General features: G+C 42.5%; 1 protein-coding gene across 1 annotated transcript in view; it reads right to left on the bottom strand.

Annotated features, from left to right (window-relative positions):
• Window positions 1–4828: 4828 nt before the first annotated feature.
• LOC147151301 (protocadherin-1-like) overlaps window positions 4829–19437 on the bottom strand; it is a 202301-nt gene continuing 187692 nt past the window's right edge. The window contains exon 5 of the mRNA XM_086017293.1: window positions 4829–4952. Coding sequence (XP_085873419.1) covers window positions 4849–4952 — 104 coding nt within the window. The 3' untranslated portion in view covers window positions 4829–4848. The remainder of the gene's footprint in view (window positions 4953–19437) is intronic.

Here is a 19437-nt window from a genome sequence, read left to right as displayed (position 1 = left end):
CCTAGCATAAACTCTCACTTCATAGGCTTTAATGCTAACCGTCCCCCTGAATCTTGACCACCTACTGGAAAACTCTTAAATTTTACCCCTAACTGTACCTTCAAACCACATAATCCCTAACTCTAGCCCTATTTACTCTATTGTAATCGATTTCTCTCTAATCCCCAAATCAACACCCTAACACCCAAAAACCTTCGCCATTCAATTGGGGTACGGTTTTAACCCCTAAACATAATCCCAACTCTACCTCCAACCTGAACACTAATTACATATTCTCTAATCCTAACCTCATTTATCTATTTATCGAACCTCCTGTTTTCTAAACCTTAAATCTAATGTAAATTGATCGCCTAACCTGAACTGTAACCAGATAAATGGGCTGACACTTATATAGCGTTTTTCTACCTGTGGTACTCAAAGCGCTTCTCACTGTTACCTAATTTACCTACTGATGTCGCAGCATCAGGAGCAACTGGGATGCTCAAAGATACCTCGACAATGTCACAACAGCTGGGGACCGAACCCACAATCTCTGCGTTGGGAGACGACCACTCGACCACTGAGCCATGCCGCCCCATAATCCATCTCTATTCCCCTAATCCTAATTTTACCGCTCCCTAAATCGACACCATAAATTTGACTCCAACCCAGCCTTTAACTCCGACCTCTAATTTCATAGCCGCTAATCTACCCATAACATCCCAACCACAAACTCCTGAACCTTAACTCAAACCCTATGACCATATTCCCGAATCCTCATTTCCTAATTCCTAATGACTAATCTAACTGTGACCCCTATTCCTAACTGTAACCTAAACTGCTATCCCATTTCAGACTCTAACTCAATGATGACAATGGAACCCTGGCGGGGTTTCCCACTGTTTTTTAGAGAAAAAGTTGCACTGCAGTCAGTGGATTCGCAGACGGGCCCTCTCATCGTTGGAAGGATCTGTCGGCCAGTGATTGATGTGAAGTGATGTTCCTTTCCTTTTGGGGATGACGGCGTGGAGTGGTTACGAGACAGATGGAAATAAAAAGGAGACTTGAGAAGTGCTCCAGTAGCAAAACGAGCCTCGGCGGTGCACTTTGGGGAACGACTCGAGCAACCTCCATGACCTCTGCTGTCAGAATAGCCGCAATCATGCTCATAGTGAGGTGTGACACTTCCAACATATTTATCTGTACACTTCAAAGGCAATATATTTAAATAATGTTTAATGTATCTACCGTTGATTACCATATTTAACCTTGGATGAAGTCTATACACCTCTAATGTGCCATACCTATATAATATTTAATGTTTGCCCCATTAATGGAGCATATTCAGACCACATTTAATATACAACATCTGAACAATACAAATGTACTTTCTATCCTACCGTATGTACATACCTCTTTAATCCTTTAATTTTCAATACTTGCATCATACTTAATGAGTGTCACTCTAATTTAGGATATTTACATCATATTTATTATCTATACAATCTATTGTAGCATTTTACATCATGCCTGTACTCTAATTTAGCATATTGAAATCATATTTAATATTGAACGCAGAATTGTTACATGGTATTTAACAGAGCTGGGCATTCCATCTATGTGACGGACCGGTCCGTCTATCCGTCAATGACAGACGCCCGTTTTGCTGACGGTTGACGAATGACGGGAAAAAAATTAAAATAGACGGATTAAGCATAGACGGAAACCCCTTTATATAGTCCGTCATTCGTCTGCAGTCCGTCATTAGTCTATTTCTTTCAGCGAGGCTTTGATGACCGCGGCGAGCGCGGGTAGGAAAATAGTGAGTTGTTGTTGCTTGGGGAACAGATTTGAGTGAGGGATCAGGCTGTGAAGAGGCTTCAAAAGCGCAGTGAGACACTATTTCAGTTCAAATATCGTCCAGCGGGGGGCTGCGAGTGAAAGTTTAGTCAGACTCGCTGACGGACAGCCGTTTGAAAATCGAAGCGGATCGGCCTATATCCGGATACTATTCCCTCCATCCCCCGGAAAAAAGAATGACAGACGATGGAAGTGTACCCACGCTGCAAATGGATGACGAATAACTGACGCTCAATTTTTAGTAAAATGCCCAGCTCTGGTATTTAATGCACCATATTTACTTCATACATATAGACAATATACTACCTCTAATGTATCTTATTTATATCATATTTCATGTCTATTTACCTCGAATGTTACATATTTGCATCATAATTAAAGTATGTCCCTTTAATTTATGATATTTGCTTCATATTTAAAGTCAATCTGCCTCTAATGTATACATTTACATTTTAAATATCTGAAGTAGCATATTTACATCATATTAAATTAATGTACCTATAATGTGGCAAAGATGTATCATATTTAATAAATGCACCACCAATTTAGTGCACATCATATTAACATTAACATTAGTTGCTCTGATATACCACATTTACATCATATTTCATTCATGTACCTCCAATGTTTCATATGTACTTAATGTATTATTTGGTGTTCTACCCACCTCAGCACCATATTAACCCACCCCCCCAAAAATGATAATAAAAAAAAACATAGTTGAGTTTACTGGACATTCCCCGTTGATCTGAGTATTGGCAGACTCCACCAGGTAGCGTAAAGTCAGCTTTAAAGCAAACATGTCAAGTGGGGAAAAACAACATCAGCTGTCTGCTGTCTCTCCAGCGACTGCTAGCAGCGACTGCTTAGCAACGGGAAGTGAGAGGCAGCTCAGCGGTCGTCCGCCTGGCGGGTACACGCGCACGCAACTTACAAAACGGTCGCACCTGCGTCACTTCACCACATGAAATAAAGTCAAAACCTTAACATCTGTTTGGGTTTTGCGGTTGCGAGGAACAGTGGAGGAGGATCAGTGGAAGCGGGTGTGACAAACTGCAGGAAGGCAGAGAGAGCAAAGCAGCAAGTAGGGAGAAAAAAAAGATGTATTATTTTGAAAATCAACATAGAATGGAATAGGACGACAAAGCAGGAGTTACAAGAACAGTCAAGTAAACAGAAACTGAGTGTGCAAGCAAAGGCACGATATGTTGCTCCATCTCAGCAACACTTGCATTTTCACTTTCACTCGCATAAGTCAGCAGGCAGGAATTCACCAGGTTGTTGTTTTTGGATCGAAAAGAGTGGAGATGAGATGTCAAGGTCACCGTAAGGTCAAATATGTGAAATACAAAAATCCTTCATTAAACGGTTATATTTATTGGATCATCTCCAAACTTGGTGTTCATGAAGTAGGTAGGCCCTCACCTTATGTAAGTCTGATTTTGATTGACTTTGACCTTAAGTTAGAGTTAAATACCTCGGGTCAAAGTTGGTGAGTAGCAACATCAAAAATACATTTTCAATAAACCACAATGAGTGAGATATGAAATTATAGCCCACATTGAAGGCTTTCTAGAATTGCATTCATTTTAGCAATTTGTCCTTGCATGATGACGCAAAAACATGCTTTTGTTTATTGTGCTTGAAAACCTTACCAATCACCATCACATATTATTTTAAACTCACAAATCAGTGCAAATGGCAGGATAAGAGATGTGGTTAGTATGTACTTTGGCAACATCAACCATACAAACTACAATTAGTAGTTTCTACTTTGCACTGTCCAAAGACAACCTTTTAAACATGATTTTGGCAATATTTTCTCATTTCATTACTTAATGAGGAAAAAAAACAAACAATGTTAATGATTTGTTCATCTCTACTTGCATTTCTTTTTTATACTGCTTATTCTCATTAGGGTCGTAGGTGTTCTGGATTCTACCCCAGTTGACCTCGGGTGATTGACGATGTATACCCTGGACTCGTTGCCAGCAAATCATGGCGATTTTATTTTTCCCTTGGAGATGAAACATGACCACTTATTACCTTATGAATCGGCACAGCATAACTTGACATGGTGTTGTTACGTGATTAGTAATGTTCCCAGTTATAACAAGACAATTAAAACTGCATATGTAACATAATGTAAAACACACATCACCGTTTATTGAACAGAACAGTCAAATACACAAATAAGAAATTAGTACATTCACAAGGATCTGCTGTAGGCCCCATCTTACACCCAGAGGCTCACACACAGACTAACTGGACAACCCGACTCCACCTCCTAACTGTACAGAATGAATTCAATCACTGTAGTTCGCAATAAATCATGCATTTATATTTTTGTATTAAATATACTTAATTAACTAAAACAAAAAAAATCCTAACATTTTTCATTTGATTATTTATAATAAATCAATAAACCTATTATTTCATGAGATACGTGAATGAAAAATAACTACAAATAGAAAAACGGTTTAAACACGTTTAAAAAAAACTGCAAAATTACAGCAACAAATCTAACATGTCTCTTGATTATGGAAATTCTCAGCAAGCTGAATTCAAAAATGGAGTGGGCCAAACTTCACCCACCTCTGGTTTAGACCTAGTGTGAGGTCTTTATATAAGGAAGTGATTATGTATAAACCCATAAACACTCTCTGGATGGACCTCAATCAAAAGCAGGTGAGTGGCTGGAAAGAACGTCAGCAGGAATTGGACAGAGGAGAAAGCAAAAGGATGTCACTGCTCTTAACACGCTGGCACAAAAAAATGCAATTTCACTCGAAAAAATGAATTCCCAGCTCTCCACTGAAGCCTTTTCAGTTTCCATTCCACTTTGGTCGGCCCGTTCTCAGCGGTAAATAGTACTCACCAAACGCTTTCTGGGCCAAAACACTTTTGGTCGACCGCTCCATTGCCTCGGCTCGCTTCTTCCCATCAATTGGAAATCTGTGGGCATCGCACCTCAGACACCCAATCCCGGCCAGAGAAGTCCAGAGGGTATTAAACAAACATAAGCCGCCGATGGAGTGGCGGCTCGAGTGTGAGATGGCTGCCATGATAGGATTGCAGGGTGGAGGGAGACAAGAATCTGAAGCGCTGCGGAACTGACATGAAGTGGAGAGAGGGGAGAGAAAAAAGACGACTTTAACACGATGACACTGAAATGGTGAGACAAAGGAAATAACGGCTGCAGAGAGAAAAAAAGCACAAGAACAAGACCAGGACCTTGACCAGGATGCGTTCTGTGATGCGTTTGACAGGAGCCTGTTGGACTAAATCATGAGAATAATTTAAAGTGTTCCCGGGATGCTTGTGGCTAATGAAAGGCTTCTGAATTATTGGCATCTGACTTATTTTTAGTCACAATGTTCAATTTTGGAAAGCTTTGAGAGCAATATATTGTCTAAACCCAGGAACATGTTGTTGTTAACATGACTGAGTGGTCAAGACAGAGTCAAGACCAAAACTTGGTGATACCAAGTCAAGGCTAAGACTTTAATGACTAAAGCCCAAGACTTTAAGGAGCTGAAAATAATTTAAGCCAATATCATGGCTTTGAGGGGGTGAGACTAAGTTACAGTAAGTCTTAAAGCAGCACGTACCAAGTCAAAGCCAAGATTTTGCATATCATAGACCAAGATATTGTTAGGATTTAAGTAGAGATTTAAGACCAACACTTTAAGGACACAAGATTCAGGGGGTATAAAGAAAAATACATTTAGGAGCTGAGACCAAGTCAAAACCAAGAATTTAAGCAGCTATGAAAAATTGAAGACCATACCATGGCTTTGAGGGGATGAGACTCAATCAGAACAAGACTTTAAGAACCTGAGACCAAGTCACAACTAAGATTTTGAGTGGTTGAGAAACATAATAAAGACCAAAACACTAATACATTTGAAAGAGTGACCTATAGGACCTTAAGGTGCTATGATCCAGTCAAGATGCAGATTTTGATGGGTTTAGAGCAGGGGTGTCCAAACCCTTACCCTCAAGGGCCTGTGTCCTGCCTGTTTTCCATCTGATGCTGCTGCAACAGACCTGATTCAAAAGAACATGATTGTTATCAAGCTTCTTCAGAGCTTGCTGATGATCTGATCATTTGAATCAAGTGTGTTTCAGCAAGGACAGATGGAAAACAGGCAGGAAAGCGGCCCTTGAGGACCGTAGCTGGAGATGACCGTAGCTGGTTCAGAGAGTGTAAAGACAACCAAGACTGAAGGGTCTCGACAGACCGAAGACAAAGACTTTAAGGGGCTAGTACCAAGTCAAACCAAGATTTAACGAGCCTAGACCCTAACCACCTTGATCCGTAACCCCAACCCAAAATCCAACTCTAGCCCCTAACCCTAATGCTAATCCGAACCTTCTAACCCTAACACTATCCAGAATAGTAAACCCCCAATACTAACAGTAGTCTCAGCCCCTAACCTATAAACCTACCAACCCCAAATACAAATCGTATCCCAACCCAACCTCCTATCCTTAATCCATGACCCTAACCCACATCGCCAAACATAAGCAATGCCCTTATTCCAAAAAGACCTGGATAAAAACCAAGACTTTGATCTGGCTGAGTCTCAGACAGAAACCGGAGGGGGAAAAAGTACAAGAACATTACATATGACTGGAGTCCAATGAACTAAATGATAAAAAGAATTAGAGACATTCCTGGGGTGTCTGTGTCTGATGAAAGCTTTTCAGTGAGATGACATCATCGGAGTTGCGACTCCCCTGGCGACCTGTCGGATAAACCCTAAGACGAGCTCGGCCTGGCCGAATCCTGCAGAGAGGCCCGGCATGGGCGCATCAAAGGCGGGCGCCGTGTAAATAATGAAGACGGCAAAGTGTGAAATGTGTTGATGAAAGTGTTGTGCGGCGCGAGGCAAAGTGCGGCAGACGTTCAGCTTTTAGGAGCATGCTGAGACGCACAAGCTCCAGGGAACATTTCTCCTCTTCGGGCTACTGCTGCAGAGGCCCGCTTCTGATTTTATGGGGCCCTAAAAAGGCTTCAAAAAGCCTAAAAGAAGACAGCGAGTACACACGCACACACAGACACTTACACGCACACAACTTGTGAAGACTTTTTTTTTTTTTACACCTTGATGCAAGCTGCATCAAAGAAATGTAACATTTGAAAAACGGAAAGAAACTATTTAAATTTATTACCTTCAAGTAAATTGCATTAAACTTAAAGTTTTACATAAAGATGCTACATTAGAGGTGTATAGGAATTCTATAGGATGCAAATATGGTAAATTAGACATGTATAGACAATATGATGTAAAACTGTGCAAACATGTATCACATTTTGAGTAGTTTGTACCTTTTTTTTTTTTAATCCATAAAAAGATTGAGTGTAGGTCAAGGAAGATGCAGGTTGTAACGGAACGAGAACATGGGTGGGAATAAAAATGAAAAAAGTGGGGTGATATTGAAAGGTGGGGCTCACTTCCATTCATTTATAATTATGTATATTTTTACCACAAGCCTCAGTATTTCATCCGCAGGTATGTATGAAATTATGAATATTGTTTTAAAACAACATGTGTACTGTATGGACTGTATTTCTATCATTTGACAGCGCATGGTGAGCGGCTGTGTCCCGGCGCTCTCTCAGAAACCGGAAATGGATTTTTCACCTGAGTGAAAGCTTCCATGCATTTTCATTGGCTATAATTTGCGACACAAATTGTAACATAAACATGCCGGGATAGGCTGGTGACTGGTCGAGGGTGTACGACCCATCTTGCCCGACGTGAGCTGGGGTAGGCTCCAGCACACATGCTACCCAAATAAGGATAGGTGGTATTGAAAATGAATGGATGAATAATGTAAATATGGTACACTAAACATTATGAGGAGGTCTCATCACAATTAGCTACTTTAAAGTTGATGCTAAGGACGATGAGGACTATTTCGTTGGCGTGTAAATGTTTGATGGCGCTGTTGTGAACTCATCTTGGCACGCCGCCGTCTAGTTCCGCCGCGGTCGCACCTGTGACAGCCAGAGATTTTCCAGCCGTGTGCCTCCATTTTCTGGTTGACGTCAGGTTAGCGCTGTGGTCAAATTGGGTTCGTTTGGGCGTGACGAAACCTCCAAACACAAGCCAACGCAGGTAGAAGAACACCTGTGCTGGTACACTGAGCAACTCAAGCTGCCATGTTGCGCTTCACGTTATCGATCGAAGCCGCTGGGATGAAATAAATCTTTGCCAGCAGCGTCATTCCCTGAAAGAGGTCACCCGCAGCCGGAGCACTGATGTAATTTAGCAATTTTGTTGATAATTTAGCAACTTTTGGACTAACATAGTAACTACGCAGTCACATACTCACGCAATGACAACATCATTTAGCAACAAATAAACCTGCCTTTAGCAACATCTCCTCAAAATGGATTGGCAACACTGAGCCAGAGGGCTCATGAGGATGTATTTTCCTCTTCTCATTATCTGCATACACCTCACTAAGTACTTTTTGGCTCCAATTCCAGGACAGCCTTGAATGTTTTATGAGTTTAAAATATCTCGCCTTGGTCCAATTGGGCATTGGTGTGGAGCTGTTTGCGCCACCTAGCTCCCGGTAGACCTCACGCTTAAGGCTTGGAAGACACGATAACAAAAGAGTCTCAATCTGACTCAGTTTCATTTATTCAATTACATTTGTGGGGCACAAAGATCTGCTTAATTCTGATTCTTCTGAGAGAAACACCACAAAACACTTGTGCCACATCACTACAGAAAACCTAATCCTAAGGATACCTTGATTCTAAGAATGTGTTTAAGAACTTTAAGGGTCGAAGACCAAGTCAAGATTACAACCGAGTCAAGAAAAAGTATTTGAGTGAATGGGACCAAGTCAAGTCGACTGGTTAGCACGTCCGCCTCACAGTTCAGAGGTTGTAGGTTCGATACCGGCCCCGGCCTCCCTGTGTGGAGTTTGCATGTTCTCCCTGTGCCTGCGTGGGTTTCTCCGGGTACTGCGGTTTCCTCCCACATTCCAAAAACATGCTTGGTAGGTTAATTGATCATTCTAAATTGCCCTTAGGTGTGATTGTGAGTGCGGATGTTTGCTTGTCTCTGTGTGCCCTACGACTGGCTGGCAACCAGTTCGGGGTGACCCCCACCTCCTGCCCGATGACAGCTGGGATAGGCTCCAGCATGCCTTGTGACCCTTGTGAGGACAAGCGGTATATATAATGGATGGATGGATGGGACCAAGTCAAGACTAAGTCTTTGAGGGCTTGAGACAAAGTCGGGACCAGAACTTTGAGGGATTAAGACCAAGTAAAGACTAAAACTGGATCAAGACAAAGCCTAAATGGATGCAACTAAATCACAACCGTGACTTAAACTCTGTTGACAGCAGGATAAATAGCCCAATTTTAGTCCCAAATCGCCTCTCCTGACAATCGTGAGGACACTCTCTCATTATTGTAATGGCTCAAAAAGAAAATCTTAACAGATATTCCTGCCGTGTATGGTGTGTTCGGACTGATCTCGACCACTCGTAGGGACATTTGGGCTGCTACGATCGTAAATCGAGCATATTCTAGATTTTGGATTGTTTTGAGCTGACTTCTCATTTTGTGTGGTGTACCCCAAGGACAAACGAGCATGCATCCAGTTGACAGTGACATGGAGCCAATCAAAAATTTATCTGAAGAGAGGGCACGGAACCACGGTGGTGAATCCACAATCAAAACGGTGATGGCACAACAGACGGTCCATGCTCTCTCCCCTCCTTTGCCCAAAACCTATTTTTCCTTTTTACTGCTAAAAACAAACCGCAAACTATCCCCCCTGCCTCCTCTCCAGCCACCATGTTTGTTTACTCTGACTTCACATTTAATCTCAAGAGATTTTGCAAGATTTTCTGTCAGACATGGGAATTTTCATGAGTGAATTCGATTCATGTGTGATGTGTTGACTTTGTCGTGTGGCTGCACACCGCACACTGTACGTTCAAAACTTATACCTGATTGTTTTTATTTTCTATCATGTGTGGGGTTTCTCAGGTTTTCCAAGTCTGCCGACAATTTTAAATCTTGGAGTGTGAACCAGGCTTTAGAGGTTGATAATGAGTGAAAACAAAGGCTTGGAGGGAATTAGGCTGAGTCAAGACTAAGACCAAGTCAAACCCAAGACTTTGAGGGGTGCGGACTAAGTCAAGACGGAGTTGGTGAAGGTTGTGTGTGTTTCATTCAAAAGATTGCGTCTTTTGAGTGAACGTGACTGCTCATGATGTTCTTTCCTCAGTTCCGAACAATCAGCAGCCAGCATCAGGCATGGGAAGGACTGTACAAGCCAGTGAGTGAATGTAACGCCATTCTTTTTTCGCGAACGAGAACGACATTGCTAGTTCACGAGTCGAACATACTGTGTTTGAGTGATTCGCAATTCGAACCATTCAAAAAAACACAAGTGGTTTCGTCCTCATGCGGGATAAGCTTTCTTTGGCATCCATTTCCCCAAGCTAATGGCTATTGTGGAGTCCATCCAAGTGCAAAACAAACGCACACATGAGGCTTGTATCGCTTTCTACAATTTCTTTAACAGACTACACGTGAAGTAACTGGGAGAGGAGGAATAAGAACGAGTGAGAGTGTCTTGCCAGAACAAGGTGAGGTGCTCTTTTCAACTGGTCTTTCAAATGAACTGATTCTAATGATTCAGTACACTGGAAAGAACTGTCCTGACTATCACTAGTCAAGACAGAGACCAAGTCAAGAACAAGACTGAGTGGTTCGGACCTTGTCAAGACGCACTGGTTTCACAATTGTATCACTACTTTATTAAACATAAGATGGATATGAAAAAAAAATAACGGTGCCATCTCCATTTCCTACATTTTCAGTCTGGTATTGTTAATGAAAACTGATTAGCATTCATGTTATATTATAATTGTTTTGAGACAGTTCTTATATTGTATGCTTTTACATTTTAAATTTCCCACAAATGTGTGCAGTAAATATAGTATTTATATTACTTTACCGCCAGTTATTTCCTTGATGTTCACAAGACTTCTGATATAAAAAAGATTGAGCAAGAATATTTTATGATCCTTCCCTGCTTTTATAAAAATATGATATTTATGACTTCATTATGGGCTAAATTGTTTGTTTTTTTATTGCAGCTTCTGCTCCTCAGCCAGCCTCACTGACACATCACGAAGAGGAAGTGCAGCGTTGGTTAAGTTCACACTGCGATCAATCTACAATCAGACTCTCCGTGGAGGTAATCACCAGATTCTTTTACCAGTCCACAAAGGCACTGATCAGTGTTTGAATATGTCAAGGATGTTATTCATTTGTGTGTTATTCAAGAATGTGCACACAAAGGCTAGACAGGCACGATTTCAAACAGAAATCGGTTCCCATGACTGTAAGGGATGAGAACAAGTCAAGATCAGCGCCAGCTGAGGAGGAGGATCAGAGAGGGGAAAAGGTCCTACAGGAAGAGGATGGAGGAGCAGCTGCTGCAGAATAACGCCAGGGGAGTCTGGAGGGGCCTGAAGACCATCTCAGGCCACGGACAACCCAAGACCCGGACTGAGGGGGACCTGCAGTGGGCAAATGAGCTGAATCTCTTTTTCAATAGGTTCGATCAGATGCCTGCCTCCACTCAGTCTCTCCTGCTGCAGTCTCCACCTACTCCTCCTGCTGGGCGTGTCACCCCCTCCCCTCTTTTCTCCACAGACTCCAGCTCCCAGCTACACCAGATAGCCACCACTCCTTCCTGTCCAGCCTTGGCCTTCACAACATCTCAGGTGAGGAACCAGCTGAAGAAGATGAAGGCGAGGAAGGCAGCGGGTCCAGATGGCATCAGCCCCCAGCTCCTCAAATCCTGCGCAGACCAGCTGTGTGGAATTGTCCAGCACATGTTCAACCTGAGCCTGAAGCTGGGCAGGGTCCCCCAGCTATGGAAAACATCCTGCCTGGTCCCGGTGCCAAAGACCCCCCACCCGAAGGAGCTCAACAGCTTCAGACCGGTGGCGCTGACGTCTCACCTGATGAAGACCCTGGAGAGACTGGTCCTTGTCCACCTGCGCCCCCTGGTGAGCTCCTCAATGGACCCACTCCAGTTCGCATACCAGCCTGGCATCAGTGTGGATGATGCCATCATCTACCTCCTCCACACTTCACTCTCCCACCTGGAGAAGGCGGGGAGCACTGTGAGGATCATGTTCTTTGATTTCTCCAGTGCTTTCAACACCATCCAGCCCACCCTACTGGGAGACAAGCTGGAGCGGGCGGGGGTGGCGCACCACCTCACCACATGGATCCAGGACTACCTCACAAACCGGCCACAGTATGTGAGAACACAGGACTGTGTGTCTGACGTGCTCCTCTGCAGCACGGGGGCCCCACAGGGAACTGTCTTGGCTCCCTTCCTGTTCACTCTCTACACCTCGGACTTCAACTACAACACCCCTACCTGTCACCTGCAGAAGTTCTCTGACGACTCTGCGATTTTCGGCCTCATCACAGGCGGAGATGATCGGGAGTACAGAGAACTTACTCAGGGTTTTGTGGATTGGTGCCAGCAGAACCGCCTCCTGATCAATGCGGGGAAATCCAAAGAAATGGTGGTGGATTTCGGTAGGCGCCAGCACTCTTCACCTGCACCAGTGAACATCCGGGGAACAGATGTTGAGAGAGTCTCAACTTACAAGTACCTGGGTGTTCATCTGAACAATAAACTGGACTGGTGCGACAACACAGACGCCCTCTATAGGAAGAGTCAGAGCAGACTCTTCCTACTCAGGAGACTGAGGTCTTTTGGGGTTCAGGGGACACTCCTCAGGAACTTTTATGACTCGGTGGTTGCATCGGTCATCTTCCAGGGAGTGGTCACCTGGGCAGGCGGCGTCTCGGCCCGGGACAAGAAGCGGCTGGACAAACTGGTCAAGAGGGCCGGCTCTGTCCTGGGCTGCTCCCTGGACTCTGTGGACTCGGTGGGGGACAGGAGGATGTTGGCCAAGCTGTCATCAATGCTGGGCAACCCGGACCACCCCCTCCAGGGCACCCTAACAGCACTCCATAGCACCTTCAGTGACAGACTGTTACACCCTCGCTGTGCAAAGGAGAGATTCCGCCGTTCCTTCTTGCCTGCTGCTGTCAGACTCTTTAACAAGAACATTGTGTAGTCTCTACAAACTGGCGGTCATTAGTGCAATTGTGCAGTCCTGCACCTGAGCTCGTATCGTGCAATACCCAATATTCCCCACTACTGTAATACCGTGCAATACTCAACATTCCCCACTACTGTTAGTCTAGTTTTATTTTTATCCAATGCTGTTCCTTACATTTCACTACAGCACTGCAGCACTGTCACTTAGAGTATTTTTTCCTCTGTACTATGTACAGGCCGAAATGAGTGTTCCTCATATTTTTTATGTAGATGTAGGTTGGTGTGTATACACATGTGTATATACACATGTTACTGCGTATATCTACATAGGTTTGATTCTAAATGTTTGCCGTCAATGTTATACATTAATGGCCACATTATGCCGCCGCCCCTGTGTGACCTATATCTTTGCTACTGTAACAACGAAAATTTCCCCACTGTGGGATCAATAAAGGCATTCTTATCTTATCTTATCTTATCTTATCAAGATTTTGAAGGTTTAAGACTGAGTCAGAACTAAGTCCAAGTAAGACCAAGACTTCGAGGAGCTGAGACCAAGTCAAGACTACGTCCAAGTCAAATCCAGGACTTTAAGGATTTGAGACCAATACAAACCATGACTTTGATGGGTCAAGACCAAGTAATGACCAACACAAACTCAAGACCAGAATTTTTAGGGATTGAAACCGCATCAAGACCAAGAAATTGAGTCTTTGAGGAGTTGGAAAAAAAAAGACCACAGTTTGAAACCAAGTCTTGACACAAAAACTTAAGGGGTTGTACCAAGGGGTTGATATCAGGTTGAGACCAAGACCAGGGTAAAATGTGTTGATTATTTGTAGATTCTTGAAAATGTTGTTCTGGGCAGAAATAATAACATATCTAGATTTGATCTGATGTTGATATATTGAACCCATCATATACATACGTACAAGGCTGCAAATAAGACTTTTTTCATGGCAGTTTGCAAGTCAAAATTCCTTTGCCCCTCATTAAAACTCTTTGAATAGCAAAACTGCGAATGACAGATTTTTACATTTTTCTAATGGTCCCACAAGGCTTCGGTGGGATGGACGCACTCACGCATGGCGCAACACACTTACATCACCTACGCCAACAAGTAAGAAGTCGTGGCAAGCTCGTTGCCACTTAGGCCGCACCAGCTAGCTTGCAATGAGCGTTGACTGACTTGACTATGTCAGTAATCATTACCTCTCGTTTCTTCTGACAAATGTTGTTCTCACAAAGGGATGACAAGGGAAGACAGTGAAGCCATGCTAATTGCTAAGCCAACCCAAGATTGACAATACCAGTAATCGTGAAACAATGGAATAAAGTGCTTTGGTGATGGAGTACACTTTTCAAAGAAGTCTAGCTGGAACAGCATTAAAAGTGGAGTGTATTCAACTTTGAACAGCAAAATAACAGACAATTTAATAAGTAATTGGAGAGCAAATTACACACAGGACTACACTGCGACAAACATCCCGAAATGAATTGCATTACATTATGGCGTACGTCAACCGGCAGGAGTGGCCTGTAAAGTTAAAAGTATATTAACATAGTATACTGAATATTTATACTCTTATGTTGTTTGTTTTCAAAATACAGTTATGACTTTAGTGTGGCTTTTGAGATCTGCACAGTGACTGTCCTAAAAATTACAGTTCACTAGACATTTTTTTCAGTTAGCTTTGCTAAAGGACCATACAACACATTTAGAAATACTAAGTTTAAATTGAAATTTATATTTGTGTTTGAAATCGCGCCACTAAAAGTGTTTCTAGACAAGAAAATAAAGTTTACTGCTATTCAACATGTGATTTAAGAAAGAAAAACTGTTGGTTATGTTAAAAAAGTAGCCAATTGGTAAATTGTTATATGGTTATATATTTATTGCTTTCTTCAGGGCCCTTCAGATTAAACTGCAAAGAAACTGTTCCATAAAATTAGGAAGTTGCTCCTCAAATAAAGTGAACTTATTAGCAAATCTGCACCACAAAGAAAAAATATTTTTTCGAGCCTTGACGCACTGTCCCTGCAGTTTAAACTTGATTCGAGAATAAATAGTTGAGTCTGAGACTGAGCTAATGTTAAAGGTAATTATGTCAAATGATCTCCAGAACCCCAGTAATTAAAAAAAAAAAAACATTTGTGTCCAAAATGTAGCTGGTAGCTTGTTGTGCTTTTGGCAAATCAACCAAATGAACTCGGTTCCAAGCTGACGTGATCCTGCAGTGTGGAAAAAGCGAAAGCTCGTAAAAAGATGAAAAAGTTTATTGCTGGTGTAGCTCATAAAGAAACACATGACACGGACTTTACAAGCCAAACTCGGCAGTGAAGCCCTGCTGATAATTATACCGCACAGGACGCATCATTAAAACAATTCACTGAAAGCCAATAACATTTGTGGCACTCGGCACCGTACCTCAATAAAAAGCAGTGGCGGGCCGTGCATTTGGTACGTGGGCCTTCGGTGGTTCTGATGTAATCCACTACTATCACATTAACAGAATTATACAAACGATCAATATTATTAGAAAAGGCAATATAACACCACAGCATCGATGTCTATCATGTGCATTGTCTAGAGCAGCTGACAATCAATATTTGTCTATAGACATGATGATTAAAAAGTCAGATGGTTTGCATCTTACTTTTCGTTGCACTTGTAATGATAATAAATCTGAAATATGGATCTGACATGCGTCCGCTGATAGTGTAGTGGTACACACGCCCGAGTTGTGTGCGGGCAGCGTGGGATCGATTCCCGCTCAGTGACAGTGTCTATGTGTGCCCTGCGACTGGCTGGCGACCAGTCCGGGGTGTAGTCTGCCTTCGCCCGTTGACGGCTGGGATAGGCTCCAGCAACTCCCCGCGACCCTGTATAGGATAAGCGGTTTGGAAAATGACATGACATGACATGGATCTGACATGATAAAAACATATTTAAATTTAAGTAAATTACGTCATATTGCCGAAATATGATGATTATTAAATGCAGCAATGTGTGCACATTTCTACAGATGTGTTTTGCCAGTGGATGTGGGCTGTAACAGGTTTCTGACCAACCAATCAGATGACAGAAAAATACAGACAATATTGTGGCGAATTTGAAATCTGATTCAAAACAGAGAAGAGTTTAAATTATACAAGTCTCTGATGAGGAATCGACATGGCAACATGAAAAAGGCTGAAATTTGAATGGACAAAAAAGTACTTAATGTAAGAAGTGCGGGGAAGAGAAATGCTACCAAATACCGCCACTGCTAAAACTGCACCAGAGACACAAGAGTCCAAAAAGAATTGAAGACTGTTCCACATCCTCCTCTCATTTGGCTAGTTCCCTAGTACGAGATGGCTTTGGGGTTGATGAATTAGAGATGACGCTGATGACAGTTGGCCCGGGGTTCCTCTACCTCACCTCATTCGTGCTTCTTCCACGCGGCTAACTAGGAATCGAAACTTTGTGAAACATTCTGAAATCTGAACGATTCCGGTATAACCGGAATGATGGTTCTGGTTCCACTCGATTTCCGGTTATCGATGACCAACCCTGTTTGTGTTTTTGCTGCTGCCTGCCTTGGCTAGGTCTCTTTTGAAAAATAGTTTTTAATCTCAGTCGGATCAACCTACTGTATAACCTAATGTATAAGTAAAGGTGAAAGGTATATATTGCTGGTGTCGGGCAAAAACGTACCTCTAAAATAGTAACTTTTCAGGAGTCCCCAAAAATGGTAAGTTTGTTCAACCATTAGCATTGCATCGTGAACGAGTGCAAGCCATTTTCAACACTTTAGATTAGGGATGCTCCGATTGATCGAGCAACGATAAGGATTGGACAATTTTCGTGAAAAATTACGTGATCGTCATATTCGATCAAAGCGTTTTATTGCCGATCAAAAAATCAGATCACCCGCAGCTCATGCTTCGCAGCCTACAGCCATGAGAGACCAGCCTATCAGCAATGTTGCACGCATGCTGCATTTTATGCATGATGCGTTACTTTTTTTCCGTTGACAAATGCACAAGATAGTTTGTCTATGCACAAGACACGAAACCAAGTTCCTGAGTCGTTTCAATTTAGGAACTCATTGAATAGTTTATTCAAGTGAAGCCTGCGTGTGACTATTTTTCTACTTTGATTATATTCTGAACCATGCAATGTTTAGGTGGCATGTTATTTATTTGACTTTTTGCATAATTAAGTCTTTTGAGACTGCTAATTATTTTGATCTGTTAAAAACTGTTACTAAAAGCTGGTAAATTTAAGTTTTTCAGTTATCTTTGTGACTGAGTAATTGTTGTATTGTGCCAGGAACGGTTTTGTATTTCTTCATGCTTTTGAAAATATATATCGATTTCTGTCAAAATTACGGCAATAATATGGCTGGTTTTTTTCAGACAATATTGCATAATAGCAGTCACCATAAATAAATGGAAAAATATACAGGTATTCCATTTGATCAGAATCGGTATCGGTATCGGCCGATCTCACTCATGCATGATCAGTATCGGTGTCATGTCCTGATCGGAACATCCCTACTTTAGATTGGTCAATAATGTGTAAAAAGTAACACCCACGCATGTGATATATGTATATATATATATATATATATATATATATATATATATATATATATATATATATATATATATATATATATATATATATACACAAACAATTATCTATGACAACTGGGAGGAGGAATTACGCCAATTGCACGGCAAGTGCTTGTGCATTGTATCATGCCAGGCCATGGCCATGTGAAGTGAACCGAACGGGAGTATGTCTGCATTAAATTCTTCGCGCTAACCACTTGTTTTGAACTTCAGGAGTCAAGTGTGTTAGAGTCTTGTCGTTTGTCAAGCGCGGTGAATGGGAAGGTTCCGTGGGGCCAAAAGTGCTTTTCATAAAAATCATGGGGAGAGTCAATGATTTCCTTCATTGACAAAAAGACGCGGGGCTCTCAATCACTGTCGGCATCCTCAAAGCGCCGCCGCTGATGACAAATGTAAGTGAAAAGCCTCCTGACACCACCGTCTGATGGCTTTGCCGCTTTGCCGCCTGTTGGGAATTCATCCCAATCAATCCTGACATGTTGGCTCCTTCAAAGTTGCCGTGGTTACGCATCTCTAAGCCGGATTCTGTTTTGTTATGTTAGCTTGCGGCTTGCAGTGCATCAGAGGCGCTAACACCCTTGCCTTGTAGTTCTGAAGTTCTGGGTTTGAACCTTGACTGAATTAGTTTGTCTATTCTCACCATACTTGCATGGGTTTTGTTTGGCACTTTGGATTCCTCCCACATACCCAAAAAGTATTAGGTTAGTTTAAGGCACTAAACTTTCCATAGTTGTGAGTGTGAATGTTTATCTATATGTTTCCTGTGATTGGCTGATGACCAGTCTTTTGTGTGTCTCTGTGTGCCATGTGATTCCTGTGATTGACATGAAAGGAAATTTGACACTTGCCACCCGAAGAAGGACGTGTGGTCTCGAGCTGTTTTGATTGACATGTCGCAATGAACAAAGAGTCTGTCGAGCGGTCGTGGTTTGTCTTTTTCTCATCATCACCGGGAACATCAGTAATTTCCATCAGGACGACAGCGACGTCCCCTGACAGGCTCCATGCGTGAGCCGACATCCATCCAGGGAAATGATGGAATTAGGCGGGAGGCCCACTCCCGGGGTGTCGCTCTGTGATGAAAGCAAGGGGGCGGTAGATGGGGGGGTAGCTAATTAGCCTTTTATTACCGGGGACCCAACTCACCATCCCAAAGGGGCTCGCCTGGCTTTTTTCTAGCCATGAGCGCTCTAATGTGTACTGGATGGTCTTCCCTTGATGACACCTGTCACATTTCCAGCCGCCGACTGTCTGCTGCCATCAGGGAGGCATTCTACCACATTCTACTGTGCTCTACTACGCTCAGGAGACCGTTGCTACAAAAGTACAAAAGTGTTTGAAGGAGCACAGACCTCTTGCAAGGCTACATGGGACCCTTTGAACACTGCACTGCTATGTTTGACGCTTGGTAGTGCGTTTGACACATGGTAAAAGCTGTTCTTAGCTTCTTAATGTCTTTCTCTACGTTCGGGAGCATGCGGCAAAGACACAATCCAAAAGCTGAATTTACCCTAAACACTACCAAGCTCCTCCATGTGGTTCATTCAACACAGTGAGTTTGACTCATGGTAATGTGTTTTACACATGGTAAAAGTTCTCCTTAAAATATCCATCCCCTCACAATTTTTGTCTTAACTTAGTCTTGGATCTTCAAAGTTTAGAGGTCCAGACAGTTCTTGAATTATGTGTTTTTAACTTGGTCTCAGCTGCTCAAAGTTTTGGTCGGTCTTGGTTCGGTTGTCATTTAGGTCTTTGTCTCAGTCTTGGTCTCAGATCCTAAAGTGGTCTGGCTTCTCAAAGTCTCAGTCCACATTTATTCCTCCTCTTAAACTCT

Source organism: Filicampus tigris, chromosome 2 (genome assembly GCF_054856515.1).
Source record: "Filicampus tigris isolate MCC_2025a chromosome 2, RoL_Ftig_1.0, whole genome shotgun sequence".
Classification (NCBI taxonomy): domain Eukaryota; kingdom Metazoa; phylum Chordata; class Actinopteri; order Syngnathiformes; family Syngnathidae; genus Filicampus; species Filicampus tigris.
This window is presented reverse-complemented; position numbering and strand designations above follow the sequence as displayed.